The sequence below is a fragment of the Ranitomeya variabilis genome, chromosome 1, assembly GCF_051348905.1.
Source record: "Ranitomeya variabilis isolate aRanVar5 chromosome 1, aRanVar5.hap1, whole genome shotgun sequence".
Classification (NCBI taxonomy): domain Eukaryota; kingdom Metazoa; phylum Chordata; class Amphibia; order Anura; family Dendrobatidae; genus Ranitomeya; species Ranitomeya variabilis.
Window position 1 is genome coordinate 676,726,982 of NC_135232.1, and position 16,912 is coordinate 676,743,893.

The following is a 16,912-nucleotide window of genomic DNA, read 5'->3' on the forward strand; positions in this document are numbered from 1 at the left end:
GAATGCCCAGTCTTGAGGGTCACCACGCAACAAGGAAATAATGATTTTTACTTGCTGACTAGGGTCACCAGAGGAGTGAAGTTTCAGGGCAAGAAACAGTTTACAATTATTCTTGAAATTCAGAAACTTTGATCTATCCCCAGAAAACAAATCAGGAATTGGGATTCTAGGCTCTAACATTGGATTCTGAACTATATAATCCTGAATGCCTTGTACCCTTGCAGTGAGATTATCCACACAAGAGGACAGACCTAGAATGTCCATATCTACAGCTGAGTCCTGAACCACCCAGAGGTTTAGGGGAAAAAAAAGACTAAACACACTGCAGAGAAAAAAAAATGGTCTCAGAACTTCTCTTATCCCTCTATTGAGATGCATTAACACTTTCGGGCCAGTTGTACTGTTATGGCTGGACCTGGTGGTTAGGAGCACCGGGAATGACCTGATAGTCAAAACTGCAAAATAGAGCGAGCTCTGGGAAGTGGGAGCTCTGCTGACCGCAGCCCTAATCTATTATCACACACACTAGAATTAGCCGTGGATCGTACCTGACTCTGCCTAGACGACTCTTCACAGCCTGAGAGGTAACTACCCCTAAGGAGAAGTATAGCCTCACCTTGCCTCAGAGAAATTCCCCAAAGGAAAAGAGCAGCCCCCCACATATATTGACTGTGAGTTAAGAGGAAGGCACAAACACAGGAATGAGACAGGTTTCAGCAAAGGAGGCCCGACTTACTAAATAGACAGAAGATAGATAAAGGGATCTTTGCGGTCAGCACAAAAAACTACAAAAAGCCACGCAGAGTGAGCAAGAAATCCCCCGCGCCGACTCACGGCGTGGTAGGTGCCACTCTGCAACCCAGAGCTTCCAGCTAGCGAGACAATATCATGATAGCCAGCTGGACAAAACTTAGCAGGTACTCAGAAATATATTCAGCACACAAATGAACAACAAATGAGCTTAACAGGGACTTAGCTTCGGCTGAAGTAGACAGGTCATCAGGAGATCCAAGTGAGATCTGAACCAGTACAGATACATTGACAACTGGCATCAGGTAACGATCTGAGCAGAGTTAAATAGAGGAACCAGCCCAGTCTTAAACGATGCAGCTGAGGAAGCCACCTCCAGCCCAGCAGCTCCACTTTCAGCCACCAGAGGGAACCCACGGACAGAATTCACAGAAATACCATTCCTGACCACAGGAGGGAGCTCGAGAACAGAGTTCACAACAGTCCACGTTGTTCAACATAATCAAGAAGTTTACAACCCATGGCACTGTAGCTGATCTTTTTGGACGTGGACGGCAGAGAAAAATTGCTGAAAGGTTGCATTGCAGGATAGTCTGGATAGTGGATAAGCAGCCCCAATTTAAATTCCTGTCCTGAAGGCTCAGGATTCTTCAGTATCACATATTCTATGAGCAAAAAAATGGAACAGCACCACAAGAATAATATTAGATAATTAAATGGACTCTTGTGCCATGTACCAGAAATAGTAAATCAGAAAAACGAAAAAATGTGTGTCTGGCACCATAGAGCCCAAAATAAAAATGATAATATAAAAGCATTTATAAGAGGCAAATAGTGTGAAACAATTCCTTTATTATATATAAAGTGCAAAAACACAATTAGGAACATTTAAAAGGTGGAGATGAAAAGCTTAACCGCCTGTGAAAAGTCCATATTATAATAAAAAATAGACACACAACAATCTCCCAAACAATCCAATAATATGGATCACATATAAGAAAGTACAAGGTGCTTTTGGAGCCTCTTGTGCCATTCAACTGTAGTTTGGCCGACATACAATATATGACACCAAAGAAATGGGGTTTTACACACAGCCGTATCTCAATTAAAATAACTTTTATTAAAGAACTTCATAAAAAATATATATTTATAAAAACCGTAAGACAAATACTACAGGTACAAGAAAGATTTGGGTGGATACACTTGGTATTGATAATCCTCACAGAAAGTGGTGTACGGAGCAAAATATATACATAGGTTATCTGTTACATGTATATCTCATTATGCACACATAATGTTACTCTATTAGCTATCATACAGTAAGAAAGAAACAAAACCTCAATACATCAGGAAGCCAATGGTGAAAAAAAACCACAGTAAAAAAACACCATAACACAAGTAAACCCCTACAACACTCTGTACAACATTTGTACATACCATTTGGTATACATATTATATTGATCTATATGTTGTGATCTTGTGCCGATGTATACATAGTTATTATTTATTATATTTATAGCACCTTTCTTATATGTATTCCATATTATGGGATTGTTTGGCAGATTGTTGTAGGTCCATTTTTTATTATAATATGCACTTTTCTCAGGCGGTTAAGTTATTCCCCAGCTTTTCTGCCTTTTTAAATGTTGTTAATTGTCTTTTTAAACTTTATATATAATAAAATAATTATTTAACTCTATTTGCCTCTTCTAAATGATTTTTTCATTATTATTATTTTGCATTAGGTGCATTAGCCTCAGCGTAAATTATCAGTAAACATTTGAATGAAATGAAACACTGTGGCAGGAGACCCAGAAGGACCCTACTGCTGCCACAGAGAAATAAAACAGCTAGACTGCAGTTTGCCAAAATGTATGTGAGTAAACTAAAATCCTTCTGGGAAAGCGTCTTGTGGACAGATGAGAGCAAGATGGAGCTTTTTGACCACATCATTCTACTCTTTACCGAAAAGGAAATGACGCCTACAAAGAAAAGAACACAGTAACTACAGTCAAATATGGTGGAGGACCAAAGATGTTTTGGGGTTGTTTTACTGCCTCTGGCACTGGGGGACTTGACTGTGTGCAAGGCATCACGAAATCTGAATATTAGCAAAGGATTTTGGGTTCTAATGTAGTGCCCAGTGTAGTGCCCAGTGTTACAAATCTGGATTTTCATTCAAGGTTATGGGTCTTCCAAAAGGACAATCACTCGAAACATATTTCAAGAAGTACCCAGAACTGGAGAGTTCTGAAGTGGAAGCAATGAGTCCGGATCTAAATCCCATTGAACACCTGTGGAGAGATCCTAAGGCTATGTGCACACGTTGCGGATTCGGCTTAGGAATTTCTGGTGCGGATTCTGTCTCTCAGAAAACGCACCTGCGGTTTTTTGTACGGTTCCGCAGCTTTTTTTGTGCGTTTTTGCTGCGGTTTTCTTGTGGATTTGCTGCGTTTTTTACCCCTGCGGTTTTCTATAATGGAATGGGTACAAAAACGCTGCAGATTCACAAAAAAGAATTGACATGCTATTTCTTTAAAACCGCAGCGTTTCCACAGCGGATTTTCCGCAAAGTGTCACAGCATTTTTTTTTCTCATTGATTTACATTGTACTGTAAATCAATTGCGGATCTGCAGCATTTCTGTACTGCAAAAAACGCTGCGGATCCGCAGAGAATCCGCAACGTGTGCACATACCCTAAATTAGCTATTGGGAGAAGGCGCCTTCAGATATGAGAGACCTGGTGCAGTTTGCAAAAGAAGAGTGGTCTAAAATTCCAGCTGAGAGGTGTAAGAAGCTTGTTGATGGTTATAGAAAGCAATTGATTGCAGTTATTTATTCCAAAAGGTGTGCAACCAAATATTAAGCTGAAACAATTTTGTCTGGTCCTTTTTTTGGGTTGTGCGTGAAATTATTTACAATTTGCCTTTTTTCTCTGTTTTTTTTTGTGCTGTTCCAATACACACGAAGGAAATAAACATGTGTATAACAAAGCGTGTATAATTGCAATAGTTTTATAGGAGAAATACTTCATTTTCTGCATAATTTCAAGGTGCAAAAAATTTTGGCCATGACTGTATGAAACTGTCATGTTCGGATCTGGAAATTTGCGGCAAATTGCGGTCCGATTTCCCACCGATTTGCAAAGTACTTGATAACAATAAGAACAGATCTGTCAACTGCAACTTGTTGACATATTCCAGCACAACTCTGCTTTGCACTGGATATAAATTTATATATGAAACATCAAATGGGTACAAAGATATATTATAAAGAACAACGTAAATAGACCTCCACTGGGGTCACCTTCTGACATTTCATATTCATTTTACTTCTAAACTACTCTGAAATGGATGAATTTTTGGGTGTATTTTACAGGATTTGCTCTTCTCTGCATCACTCTATTGTACGTTTATTACTAGATGTCACATTCTTACTGCATGCTTCTGCCAATACCATCTCAATATTTTGCAAGTGACTTGTGTCTTTTAAATCATGTATCCAATCAAACCAGGAAAAACACTCAAAAACTGTGGAACAAATGAATACCTGGGGAAATTTCCAGTTATATTGTGTTAGAGAAAATGCAGAAAGCAGAGATTACTGAGTTTTTGGGTAGCAATTGAATACTGACATATACAGGTGCGTAGCTATAGGTAATGCATATATACCAGTTACACCTGGACCTTTGTGCCTGAGTGGACTGAAAGGCCCTCTGTCAGATAAAAAGCCAACAGTATTATAAATTTGGGTGCCGGCCTTGTTACACAGTGTCATAGTGTTACGTGTTCTAAACAGCCAGCAAGCATAGTCATTACATGACTGCGTATTCCAAGATGGGACCTCCGAGATACCAGGCCCCTCTTACCCCTTCGATCCTTATACCCCATAACTATTACTACCCTTAAATTAAAACACGACAACCATTTCTTTTTGGATAATTCGGCCACAGCGGCCATTTTATTAATAACAAACATAAACAACCATTTATACATTTGTATAAAAACTAGAGGGGAGGGTTCTTGGAGCTAATAAATCTGGCACCTAATAGGCAAAAGCCCAAAACCAACATGAAAAACCCTTCTTTACCCTCAGCCGTAACCACCAGCTCGAGGGCACCATGTAACCCGTTTACCGGGCAAACCAACCCCAAAGCTCCCGAGGTCAAATCCCCGTCCAGAGCCAGTAAACCAAAGCCAGATCAGCCCCATGAAACCAACTCCAAGAACCCCGCCCCCCGCCAACCAGCCACTGTGACAATAGTACAACAAAAAACCCCTACCAAGGACAAATTTAACACCAAATTCCCCAACCAGTCACGCATTACCCCAATAAAGCGCCCAAAGAAAAATACCAAAAAACAAGGGAGGGTGGGTGGGCTTCTCAGATCTGATGTCCAAAGGTAATGGCCCCCTTTTCCCGCACTTTTCCCAATAACCCGCCCCAACTCTAGACCACCCCCCTGCTCCTCCCCATCCCTTAAACCAATCCCCTCTCCCTGCATCATTATTTAAAAATTGCTCCCCTGCGTTCCCTTGGCAACGCAGTCATGGGGGGCTTTCATAAACTGCGTTCCTACAGCCCCCCCTCTTGACTGCGTATTCCAAGATGGGACCTCCGAGATACCAGGCCCCTCTTACCCCTTCGATCCTTATACCCCATAACTATTACTACCCTTAAATTAAAACACGACAACCATTTCTTTTTGGATAATTCGGCCACAGCGGCCATTTTATTAATAACAAACATAAACAACCATTTATACATTTGTATAAAAACTAGAGGGGAGGGTTCTTGGAGCTAATAAATCTGGCACCTAATAGGCAAAAGCCCAAAACCAACATGAAAAACCCTTCTTTACCCTCAGCCGTAACCACCAGCTCGAGGGCACCATGTAACCCGTTTACCGGGCAAACCAACCCCAAAGCTCCCGAGGTCAAATCCCCGTCCAGAGCCAGTAAACCAAAGCCAGATCAGCCCCATGAAACCAACTCCAAGAACCCCGCCCCCCCCCCATCCACGAGCAGCACTGAACCCTCAGGCTCGCGAGTGCCCCACCACCGCCATGGCCCTCTCCACCCCTTCCTGAATTGACAACATCCACAAATCCAAGCCAATATCATTTAAATGAACGCCATCGCTCCTCCAATAATTTCCAACACTCGGTTCCAACTCCAAGTGGCGAACCGCCACCCCCCCGTTACGAGAAACAAAACTCGCCACAGCCCTGTTAAGCTTAACCCGGGCTCTATTGATACCCTTCATAGAGCGTACTGCCCTCCACGTTTTCCTGGGCACTATGTCGGACCACACCGTAACCATCCCTGGGAAAGATACCCACAATCGTAAAAAATCATACCGTATATCCCTAATCAATTCCCTCACTGGCTTAGACCCCAAATCATTACCACCCAAATGTACGACTACAATATCCGGGGAACGATCCAAACTAACCGATCTGGAAAACTCGGTCAAAAACCCACGCCACGACATGCCCCGAAAACCCAACCATCGGACCACCACCGCCTCCCTTTGAAATCCCAATTGCCTACCATCTTGTCTAACATCGGCACGAATCGCCCCCCAATGCACAAAAGAATGTCCGAAAATCCATGCCAGAAGTGGGGTCCGACCTGCAAAATACAACGATAATTAATACCCCCACAAATTAATTACGCACATAAGATAAATAACGATTCGATGACCACCTGCCAATACGACGAATAACCTCCGGTCCCAGCCCCAAACCTGCAGCCTCAGATGCTGCCCCAATTCGAAATGAATGTGTCCCAAATGACAAGGGATCCAAGCCTAAAATCGTCACCGCTTGTCTCAATACTGCCATAAACTGGAACCGTGATAAAAATTCACCCTGACGGTGCCGCAAAAGTGGGCCAGACCTATCTGGTTCCAATCCCCAATACTCTTCCAAACACCGATGAGGGCACATCGCCCCCCCAATCACTTTTCCCAAAACCACACGTCTTCCTTTTCCAAATTGATCGGTCTTAGACCTCCAAATCCAAAAAGCAACCCCGCCTGACCAAAATTCAATATCCTCAGCCAACAAACCCCCAGCTGCAAACCTGCTAGGGGAAACCAGCTCCCCTATTCTCAAAGCCCCGAAAAAGGCCAACGAAAATGCCAATCGAAACAGAGCCGCCTCGAAGCCAGAACTACAAACTTCCCCCAATGCTACCCCCAGACGCTCCAACATCCCGAAGGATATGGGCCGTCGAGTATCGCAAGTTGAAAAACCCTTCCTAAAACCTTTTAAAGCCTGCCGAATCAAGAAATCCTTAGTGACATCAACAGAACCCTGAAGCTTGAAACCAAAAGCAACACCAGCTACAAATTTATTCAATTTCGACACGGACCAACCCCATTCCTCCGCTGATCCAATCAAAAGCAAAAATGCCATCACCCTATCACCATCTGAATCAACTGAACCCAATTGCTCCAACCACCCTTCCCACAAATGCCATGACGCCTCATAACCTGACCACGTCCTTCCGGACACTGAAGACTGTATCAGCCGACCTCCTCGTCCGCAACAATCCGCCACAAATGAAAAGGGCATGTCGTTCCTGCATCTTCCGCTTCTGGAGCCAACTCCTGGAAACATTCCCACTGCAAACGAGACAGAGCATCGGCTATAGAATTTTGAACACCGGGAACATGCACCGCCGAAATCCAAGTATTCAACTCCAAGCACCGCAAAACTAACTCCCGAACCAATTTTATCACCGGAGGAGATGATGAAGACAGACTATTAATCACCGACACCACACTTGAATTGTCGCAATGAAAACGTATCCGCCTATCCTGAAAAGTACTGCCCCAAATGAACACCGAAACCACAATTGGAAACAGCTCCAACAACGCCAAATTTTTTGTAAAACCCGCTCTGCGCCACCACTCAGGCCATCCCCCAACACTCCATTTTCCAGCACAATAAGCCCCATATCCAACACTACCAGCCGCGTCCGTAAAAATTTCACAATCAAAATCGTTCAAATCCTCCTGTTGTATCAGGGACTTACCGTTATAACTGTCCAAAAAACGCCTCCAAACCACCAAATCCTCCCTGTGCTCTTTGTTCAAGCGTACAAAATGATGCCCTGAACGCACTCCAGCCATAGACCTCGACAATCTCCTACAAAATATCCTGCCCATAGGCATAATGCGACACGCAAAGTTCAACCGCCCCAACAACGACTGAAGCTCTTTCAACGTAACTTTGCGCAACTTCTCGCATCTCATCACCTCTTGCCGTAAAGCCACCAGCTTCTCCTCAGGCAAGCGACACTCCATCTTCACCGAGTCTATGAGAATGCCCAAAAAACTCAACACCGTGACAGGTCCCTCCGTTTTATCGCGTGCTAAGGGCACACCAAACTGTCCTGCCACCCACTCCATCGTAACCAACAGATTACCACACAACAAAGAATCCGGGGGGCCAACAAACAAAAAATCGTCTAAGTAATGAATAACAGACGGAACCTGAGAAACATCCCGAACCACCCACTCCAAAAAAGTGCTAAAGGCTTCAAACAGCGAGCAGGAAATCGAACAACCCATGGGCAAACACCTATCCAAAAAGAACCCCCGTTCCAAAAACATCCTAACAACGGAATACTATCGGGGTGAACCGGGAGTAGCCGGAAAGCCGATTCAACATCTGTCTTAGCCATTAATGCACCTGTGCCATACCTACGCACCCATTGCACCGCAGCATCAAAGGAGGTATAAACCACAGAGCAAAGCTCCTCCGCTATCCCGTCATTAACTGACTGGCCCTTTGGATACGACAGATGTTGAATAAGGCAAAACTTATTAGGCTCTTTTTTAGGGACAATCCCCAAAGGTGAAACGACCACCCCTTCCACAGGTAAATCGCTAAACGGCCCCGCCATGCGCCCTAACTCAACCTCCTTCGCCAATTTTGCCTTAACCACATCTGCCTGAAGGTTAGCCGACCTCAAATTCTTTTTAGAAAAGGGGATAGCATGAGCCGGATGAGGAATCTTAAAACCCTCCGAAAAACCATCCCACAACAACCTAGCCTTTTCTCTATCCGGATACCTACTTAGATAAGGGGCCATCTTTAGAACCTTCACCGGCGTCACCCCCATGACCGCCTCCCACTGCTGGTTTGCCCCTTGCTTTTTTGAAACACTTGGCCACTCCATGTGAAGCCCCTCCACAGTGGGAACAGACATGCTTAAACTTGCATGTACTGCCGTATTTGCATTGGCCGTCGTTAAACTGCCAACACGTCCCTGTCTTGTCCTTAACCCCTTGTGACCCCTGTCCCCCACTTCCTTGTCCTGACTGCTGACCGCTACTCCCTCCGCCCCCATGAAAGGACTGCCCAAACCGCGTCGGAGCCATCACCTTCAACCACAAACCTATGTCCTTCTGCTCCCATTTTATCTCAGGTCTAATCGCCTTCCTTTGCCGAAACTGCTCGTCATAGCGTAACCACGCCTGACCCCCGTACGCCCTGTATGCTTCCCCTATCGCATCAACATGGAGCAGGCGAACTGGAACTCTCCCTGGACCTTCTGGGTGACCTGGACCTGGCAGCAGCCAGCCCGACTCCGGACCTGTCTTCCTGCTGAGCTCTGCCACGAGCCCCAGCCGCCGCCAACGATCGCCCCCGCCGTGCTGGGCCAGGCTGTGGGGTTGAGGTACGCCTGCCCGTCACTCTGCCTCTTGCCGTGCCGCCCCTGCCGGGCCCCCGGGGAGGTTCAAGCCCCGAGGTACCCGCCGCTGCTCCACTGCTCCTCAAGTGCTCTGCTCCCTGCCCTCTGCTCCTCGTCGCCGGTGACGTCGCCGGCGCCGCAGACACCGCCGCTGCCCGCCGGGTACCGCTCCTGCTCACCGCCGCCATGCTGGAGCCTCGACCCGGAACTCCTCCTGACACTTCCGGTGCGGCCTGCCCGTCTCTCTGGGCCTGCGCCGCCGCTGCTCCTGGCCGTCGTCCAGCGCCAGCAGCGCTGGCCTGTGGATTCCTGCCGGAGGACGGGCCGGGGAGGGTAGGTGACCGCCGGCCCGCACGCTCCGCAGGGTCCCGAGAGGAGCTCCGTGGCCGGCGGTTGCCGCGCCCTCCTATCTCCGGTGACAAGCGCTCCGGGGGTCGGGTCCTCCTGGATCTGGTCCCCTGGGCTCCCTGGCTGCCCAGTAATGACGCTAGCTGGTCCTCCAGCCAGCCTCCACGCCGCGACCTCGCCATCACCCTCAGCTGCCCGAGGATTTCGTCGACGGAGGACATCGTGCGCGTCTTCTCAGATCTGATGTCCAAAGGTAATGGCCCCCTTTTCCCGCACTTTTCCCAATAACCCGCCCCAACTCTAGACCACCCCCCTGCTCCTCCCCATCCCTTAAACCAATCCCCTCTCCCTGCATCATTATTTAAAAATTGCTCCCCTGCATTCCCTTGGCAACGCAGTCATGGGGGGCTTTCATAAACTGCGTTCCTACAGCCCCCCCTCTTGACTCCTCTTCTATAAACCAAATGAACACAGCATAATTTTTTCTTGCGGCAGCTGTGTCACAAGAAGTAATTTTCCAGAAACAGTGCAATCTTGCCCTTAGGATGGAGATGGTAGTGCAGCTTAAGTGAATGGGTCTCAATTGCACTATCAGTCACAGCTTATGTGTTTAAAGTGGAGCTGCTTCTTAAAGAAAATAAAAGCATTATTTCTAGTCCATAGTGCCATCCTATTTAACACGGAAATACCCGTAAAAATAAGAAAAAACACCCATTATATAAATTATTAGGACCGTTTTGAGATCTGCAACATTAATAATGAAATTGAATAAAAATCCTAAAAGGTTTTCAGCACTTACCTGCATTACCTGGAACGCTGAGGACTGTGCCGATTGAAATGAGGATGGGATATGTTAGGACAACCCCGACATTTACTAAGATGTTAAAAGCTGCAAAACAGGAAAATGAAAAAGCCAAAAATAAATGTTAGCCTGGAGATGTTTAGGTCTGCATGGCAGCTGCATGCAAAAAAAGTAACAATTTAAAAAATACTATTTTTATTTCAGATGCAATGGAGCCAAAAATATGGATACCAAGGTGGGCATAGTCTTACATACAGAATTAGGCCCCCTTCATACGTCCTGATATTTCCGGTACTGGAAAAACCAGTACTGGAGCTATCAGTGTGTTACATACGTGTGGCATACATGTGCCACTTCAGTGTGACACGTACCAGTGCCTGGAAAAGATGTACATTTTACGCTGTTCCCGGGTCCCGAAGGCAGCTCTTATCATTATCGCCTGATCTCCCTGAGATCAGCACGAGCAGGCGACATTGATGGAAGTTTTATTTTACCCCCAGACCATCTGTACATCCTGTATAAATAAGTAATAAAAAAAAGGCTTTGGCTCCCACATAATTTTCATAACCAGCAGAGGGAAAGCTGACCGCTGGGGGCTGATGTTAATAATTTAGGAAAGGGGCCAATATCCCTAAAGGTTCCCAGGCTATTAATAACAGCTCACAGCTGTTTGCTTAGCCTTTACTGGTTAGTTCACGAGAGACCCCAGAAAAAAAACATGATTTAGGGTTTCCATATAAATTGTAACCAGCAAAGGCTAAACAGACAGCTGTGGCTGATATTAATAGACTGGGAAGGAGCCAGGGATATTGACTAAGAACCTCAGCCCTCAGCCGCCCCAGAAATGGCCCATCCATAAGATGCGCCAAATATGGTGCTTAGCCTTGCTCTACCCATTTGCCCTGGTGCGGTGGCAAGTGTGGTAATAGGGTTGGGGTTGATGTCAGCTGTTTTATGTCCCCTGCCAACAAGCCCAGTGTTTACTAATGTAGAGGAATCTATAAGACACCTCCATTACTAACCCCATAGTCATATTGTAAAAAATACACAGCCAGAATAAATACCTTTAATTAAAAGAAATACAGACTCCTTTATTTGAAATAAACACTATCCAACCTATTTTTCCCATTTACTTCTCTAAAATTAAAAATAATAAAACATCATTTTCCTCACCTGTCTGACGACAATCCATTTGTCCCACGAAGAACTCCAGCTCTGCTACATTTGGATCCCATGATGCGACCGCTCAGCCATGAATCCAGGAGACACTGAACAGAGCTTGGGACACGGCTTTAGTGACGAGCAGTAAAGGTGCTAGCGGTGATGTCATGAAGGTTACCACAGTTCTTCATCCGGCTCCCACTGAACTGAGCATGGGAATAGCTGGCTGTAACCTGCGGTGATGTTACCGCTCCTCACTAAAGCTGCATCCCAACCCCAACCCTATTATTCCACTTGACAACACCCCAGGGCAAGTGGGAAGAGCAAGGTTAAGTGCCAAATTTGGCGCATTGTATGGAGGTGCCATTTCTGAGGCGGCTGAGGGATGAAGTTCTTAGCCTGGTAGGGTGACCAATATCCCTGGCTCATCCCCAGGCTATTAGTATCAGCCCACAGCTGTCTGTTTTAGCCTCTGCTGGTGAGAATTTATAGGGGAACCCTATGTCATGTTTTTTCTGGGGTCCCCCGTGAGCTAACCAGTAAAGGCTATGCAATAACAGCTCATAGTTGTTTAATAGCCAGGGAAACTTTTAGGATATTGTCCCCTTTACCAGATTATTCACATAAGCCCTCAGCAGTCGCGGTCAGCTTTCCCTCTGCTGGTTCTGAAAATCACAGCAGTTCTAAATACAACTCTCATAACTTTTTTTGGGCACCACATTTAAAAGAAAGACATCAACAAACTCGAGCAAGTTCAGAGAAGAGCGACCAGAATGGTGACTGTTGTGAATTTACCTTTTGGCTCCCTCTAGTGGCTACTAGTGTTTTTACTCTGGGTATGTCTATCATTCCTTGTATGCTCACCTGGGTCGTTAGGTCAGGGGTGTTGCTATATAAGCTCCCTGGACCTTCAGTTCAATGCCTGGCAACGTTGATATCAGAGCTAATCTGTAGTGCTCTTGTCTACTGATCCTGGTTCCTGCTTGATTAAGCTAAGTCTGCTTTCTTGCTTTTTGCTATTGTTTTTGTTTGCATTTTTGTCCAGCTTGTACATAATCTGTATCCTATCCTTGCTGGAAGCTCTAGGAAGGCTGGAGTTCTCCCCCCGGGCCGTTAGACGGTTCGGGGGTTCTTGAATCTCCAGTGTGGATTTTTGTTAGGGTTTTTGTTGACCATATAAGTTATCTTACTACATTCTGCTATTAGTGAGTGGGCCTCTCTTTGCTAAACCTAGTTCATCTCTGTGTTTGTCATTTCCTCTTACCTCACCGTTATTATTTGTGGGGGCTTGTATCCAACTTTTGGGGTCTATTCTCTGGAGGCAAGAGAGGTCTTTGTTTTCCTCTTCTAGGGGTAGTTAGTCCTCCGGCTGGCGCGAGACATCTAGCGACCAACGTAGGCATGTTCCCCGGCTACTTCTAGTGTTGGCGTTAGGAGTAGATATATGGTCAACCCAGTTACCACTGCCCTATGAGCTGGATTTTTGTACTTCGCAGACTTGCTGATATCTCTGAGACCCTCGCCATTGGGGTCATAACAGTTTGCCAGGCCCGTATTAAATGTTAAATGCATTGCAGAAGCGGGATTATAAGAAAGAAAGTTCTGAGGTTTTTTTTTTCTCTCTCTCATTTTTTTTTCTTTTCCCCTTTACCTCTGAGTGGCTTGTGATTGCTGCAGACATGAATGTCCAGACCTTGATTACAAGTGTGGACCAGCTTGCTGCTCGTGTGCAGGGCATACAAGATTATGTTACCAGAAATCCTATGTCAGAACCTAAGATACCGATTCCTGAACTGTTTTCCGGAGACCGATTTAAGTTTAGAAATTTCAGGAATAATTGTAAATTGTTTTTGTCCCTGAGACCCTGTTCCTCTGGAGACTCCGCTCAGCAAGTGAAAATTGTTATTTCTTTTTTACGGGGCGACCCTCAGGATTGGGCTTTCTCGCTGGCGCCAGGAGATCCGGCATTGGCTGATATTGATGCGTTTTTTCTGGCGCTCGGTTTGCTTTATGAGGAACCCAATCTTGAGATTCAGGCAGAAAAAGCCTTGCTGGCTATGTCTCAGGGTCAGGACGAGGCTGAAGTGTATTGCCAAAAATTTCGGAAATGGTCCGTGCTGACCCAGTGGAACGAGTGTGCATTGGCTGCAAATTTTAGAAATGGTCTTTCTGAAGCCATTAAGAATGTGATGGTGGGTTTTCCCATTCCCACAGGTCTGAGTGATTCTATGGCCCTGGCTATTCAAATCGACCGGCGGTTGCGGGAGCGCAAAACCGTAAATTCCCTCATGGTGTTGTCTGAACAGGCACCTGAATTAATGCAATGTGATAGAATCCTGACTAGAAATGAGCGGAAAATTCATAGACGCCAGAATGGCTTGTGTTACTACTGTGGTGATTCTACACATGTTATCTCAGCATGCTCTAAACGTCTTACTAAGATTGTTAGTCCGGTCATCATTGGTAATTTGCAACCTAAATTTATTCTATCTGTAACTTTGATTTGCTCACTGTCATCGTATCCTGTCATGGCGTTTGTGGACTCAGGTGCGGCCCTGAGCCTTATGGATCTGTCATTTGCCAAGCGCTGCGGATTTGTTCTTGAGCCATTGGAAAATCCTATCCCTCTTAGGGGTATTGATTCTACGCCATTGGCAAAAAATAAACCGCAGTTTTGGACACAGGTTACCATGTGCATGACTCCCGAACATCGGGAGGTAATACGTTTTCTTGTTCTGCATAAAATGCATGATTTGGTTGTTTTGGGTTTGCCATGGTTACAGACCCATAATCCAGTCTTGGACTGGAAGGCTATGTCAGTGTCAAGTTGGGGCTGCCATGGAATTCATGGAGATTCCCTGCCCTTGTCTATTGCTTCTTCTACGCCTTCGGAAGTTCCGGCGTATTTGTCTGATTATCAGGATGTCTTCAGCGAGTCTAAGTCCAGTGCACTGCCTCCTCATAGGGAATGTGACTGTGCTATAAATTTGATCCCTGGCAGTAAGTTTCCTAAGGGGAGACTGTTTAATCTGTCTGTACCTGAACATACCGCGATGCGTTCATATATCAAGGAGTCTCTTGAGAAGGGGCATATCCGTCCTTCTTCTTCCCCTCTTGGTGCGGGATTCTTTTTTGTGGCCAAAAAGGACGGATCTTTGAGGCCTTGTATTGACTATCGGCTTTTAAATAAGATCACTGTCAAATTTCAGTATCCTTTGCCGTTGTTGTCAGATTTGTTTGCCCGGATTAAAGGTGCCAAGTGGTTCACCAAGATAGACCTTCGTGGTGCGTACAACCTTGTGCGCATTAGGCAGGGCGATGAATGGAAAACCGCATTCAATACGCCCGAAGGTCATTTTGAGTACTTGGTGATGCCATTTGGGCTCTCTAATGCACCTTCAGTTTTTCAGTCCTTCATGCATGACATTTTCCGGAAGTATCTGGATAAATTTTTGATTGTTTATCTGGATGATATTCTGTTTTTTTCTGATGATTGGGACTCGCATGTGGAGCAGGTCAGGATGGTTTTTGAGATTTTGCGTGAAAATTCTTTGTTTGTAAAAGGCTCAAAATGTCTCTTTGGTGTACAGAAGGTTCCCTTTTTGGGGTTCATTTTTTCCCCTTCTGCTGTGGAGATGGATCCAGTCAAGGTCCGAGCTATTCATGATTGGACTCAACCCTCGTCAGTTAAGAGTCTTCAGAAGTTCTTGGGTTTTGCTAACTTCTACCGTCGTTTTATCGCAAATTTCTCTAGCGTTGTTAAACCGTCTAACGGCCCGGGGGGGGGGGGGTACTGTTGTGAATTTGGTATGGCTGTCTTCTCGATTTGTTCCTATGAGGGTCTCCTCTCCCAAATTTAAGCCTCGATTCATTGGTCCTTACAAGATATTGGAGATCCTTAATCCTGTATCCTTTCGCCTGGATCTTCCGGTGTCGTTTGCCATTCACAACGTATTTCATAGGTCCTTGTTGCGGCGGTACGTTGTGCCTGTGGTTCCTTCTGCTGAGCCTCCTGCTCCGGTGTTGGTTGAGGGCGAGTTGGAGTACGTGGTGGAGAAGATCTTAGATTCTCGTCTCTCCAGGCGGAGGCTTCAGTACCTGGTCAAGTGGAAGGGCTATGGTCAGGAGGATAATTCCTGGGTGGTCGCCTCTGATGTGCATGCGGCCGATTTAGTTCGCGCCTTTCACGCCGCTCATCCTGATCGCCCTGGTGGTCTTGGTGAGGGTTCGGTGACCCCTCACTAAGGGGGGGGTACTGTTGTGAATTTACCTTTTGGCTCCCTCTAGTGGCTACTAGTGTTTTTACTCTGGGTATGTCTACCATTCCTTGTATGCTCACCTGGGTCGTTAGGTCAGGGGTGTTGCTATATAAGCTCCCTGGACCTTCAGTTCAATGCCTGGCAACGTTGATATCAGAGCTAATCTGTAGTGCTCTTGTCTACTGATCCTGGTTCCTGCTTGATTAAGCTAAGTCTGCTTTCTTGCTTTTTGCTATTGTTTTTGTTTGCATTTTTGTCCAGCTTGTACATAATCTGTATCCTATCCTTGCTGGAAGCTCTAGGAAGGCTGGAGTTCTCCCCCCGGGCCGTTAGACGGTTCGGGGGTTCTTGAATCTCCAGTGTGGATTTTTGTTAGGGTTTTTGTTGACCATATAAGTTATCTTACTACATTCTGCTATTAGTGAGTGGGCCTCTCTTTGCTAAACCTAGTTCATCTCTGTGTTTGTCATTTCCTCTTACCTCACCGTTATTATTTGTGGGGGGCTTGTATCCAACTTTTGGGGTCTATTCTCTGGAGGCAAGAGAGGTCTTTGTTTTTCCTCTTCTAGGGGTAGTTAGTCCTCCGGCTGGCGCGAGACATCTAGCGACCAACGTAGGCATGTTCCCCGGCTACTTCTAGTGTTGGCGTTAGGAGTAGATATATGGTCAACCCAGTTACCACTGCCCTATGAGCTGGATTTTTGTACTTCGCAGACTTGCTGATATCTCTGAGACCCTCGCCATTGGGGTCATAACAGGTGACCGGTCTGCAAACCATGTCCTATGAGGAACGATTACAAGATTTGGGAATGTTTAGCTTGCAAAAAAGAAGACTGAGAGGAGACTTAATAGCTGTCTACAAATATCTCAAGGGCTGTCATAT

At 45.7% G+C, this 16,912-nt stretch overlaps 1 protein-coding gene and 1 long non-coding RNA gene across 7 annotated transcripts in view; one reads left to right on the forward strand and one right to left on the reverse strand.

Moving 5' to 3' along the window:
- Nucleotides 1-16,912, forward strand: part of LOC143776034 (uncharacterized) — a 131,981-nt gene that overhangs the window by 60,822 nt on the left and 54,247 nt on the right. The window lies entirely within an intron of this gene.
- Nucleotides 1-16,912, reverse strand: part of SLC35F4 (solute carrier family 35 member F4) — a 467,648-nt gene that overhangs the window by 12,393 nt on the left and 438,343 nt on the right. For all 6 annotated transcript variants that reach the window (XM_077264849.1, XM_077264823.1, XM_077264858.1 and 3 more), the window contains one exon: nt 10,607-10,696. In XM_077264849.1, coding sequence (XP_077120964.1) covers nt 10,607-10,696 — 90 coding nt within the window. The remainder of the gene's footprint in view (nt 1-10,606; nt 10,697-16,912) is intronic.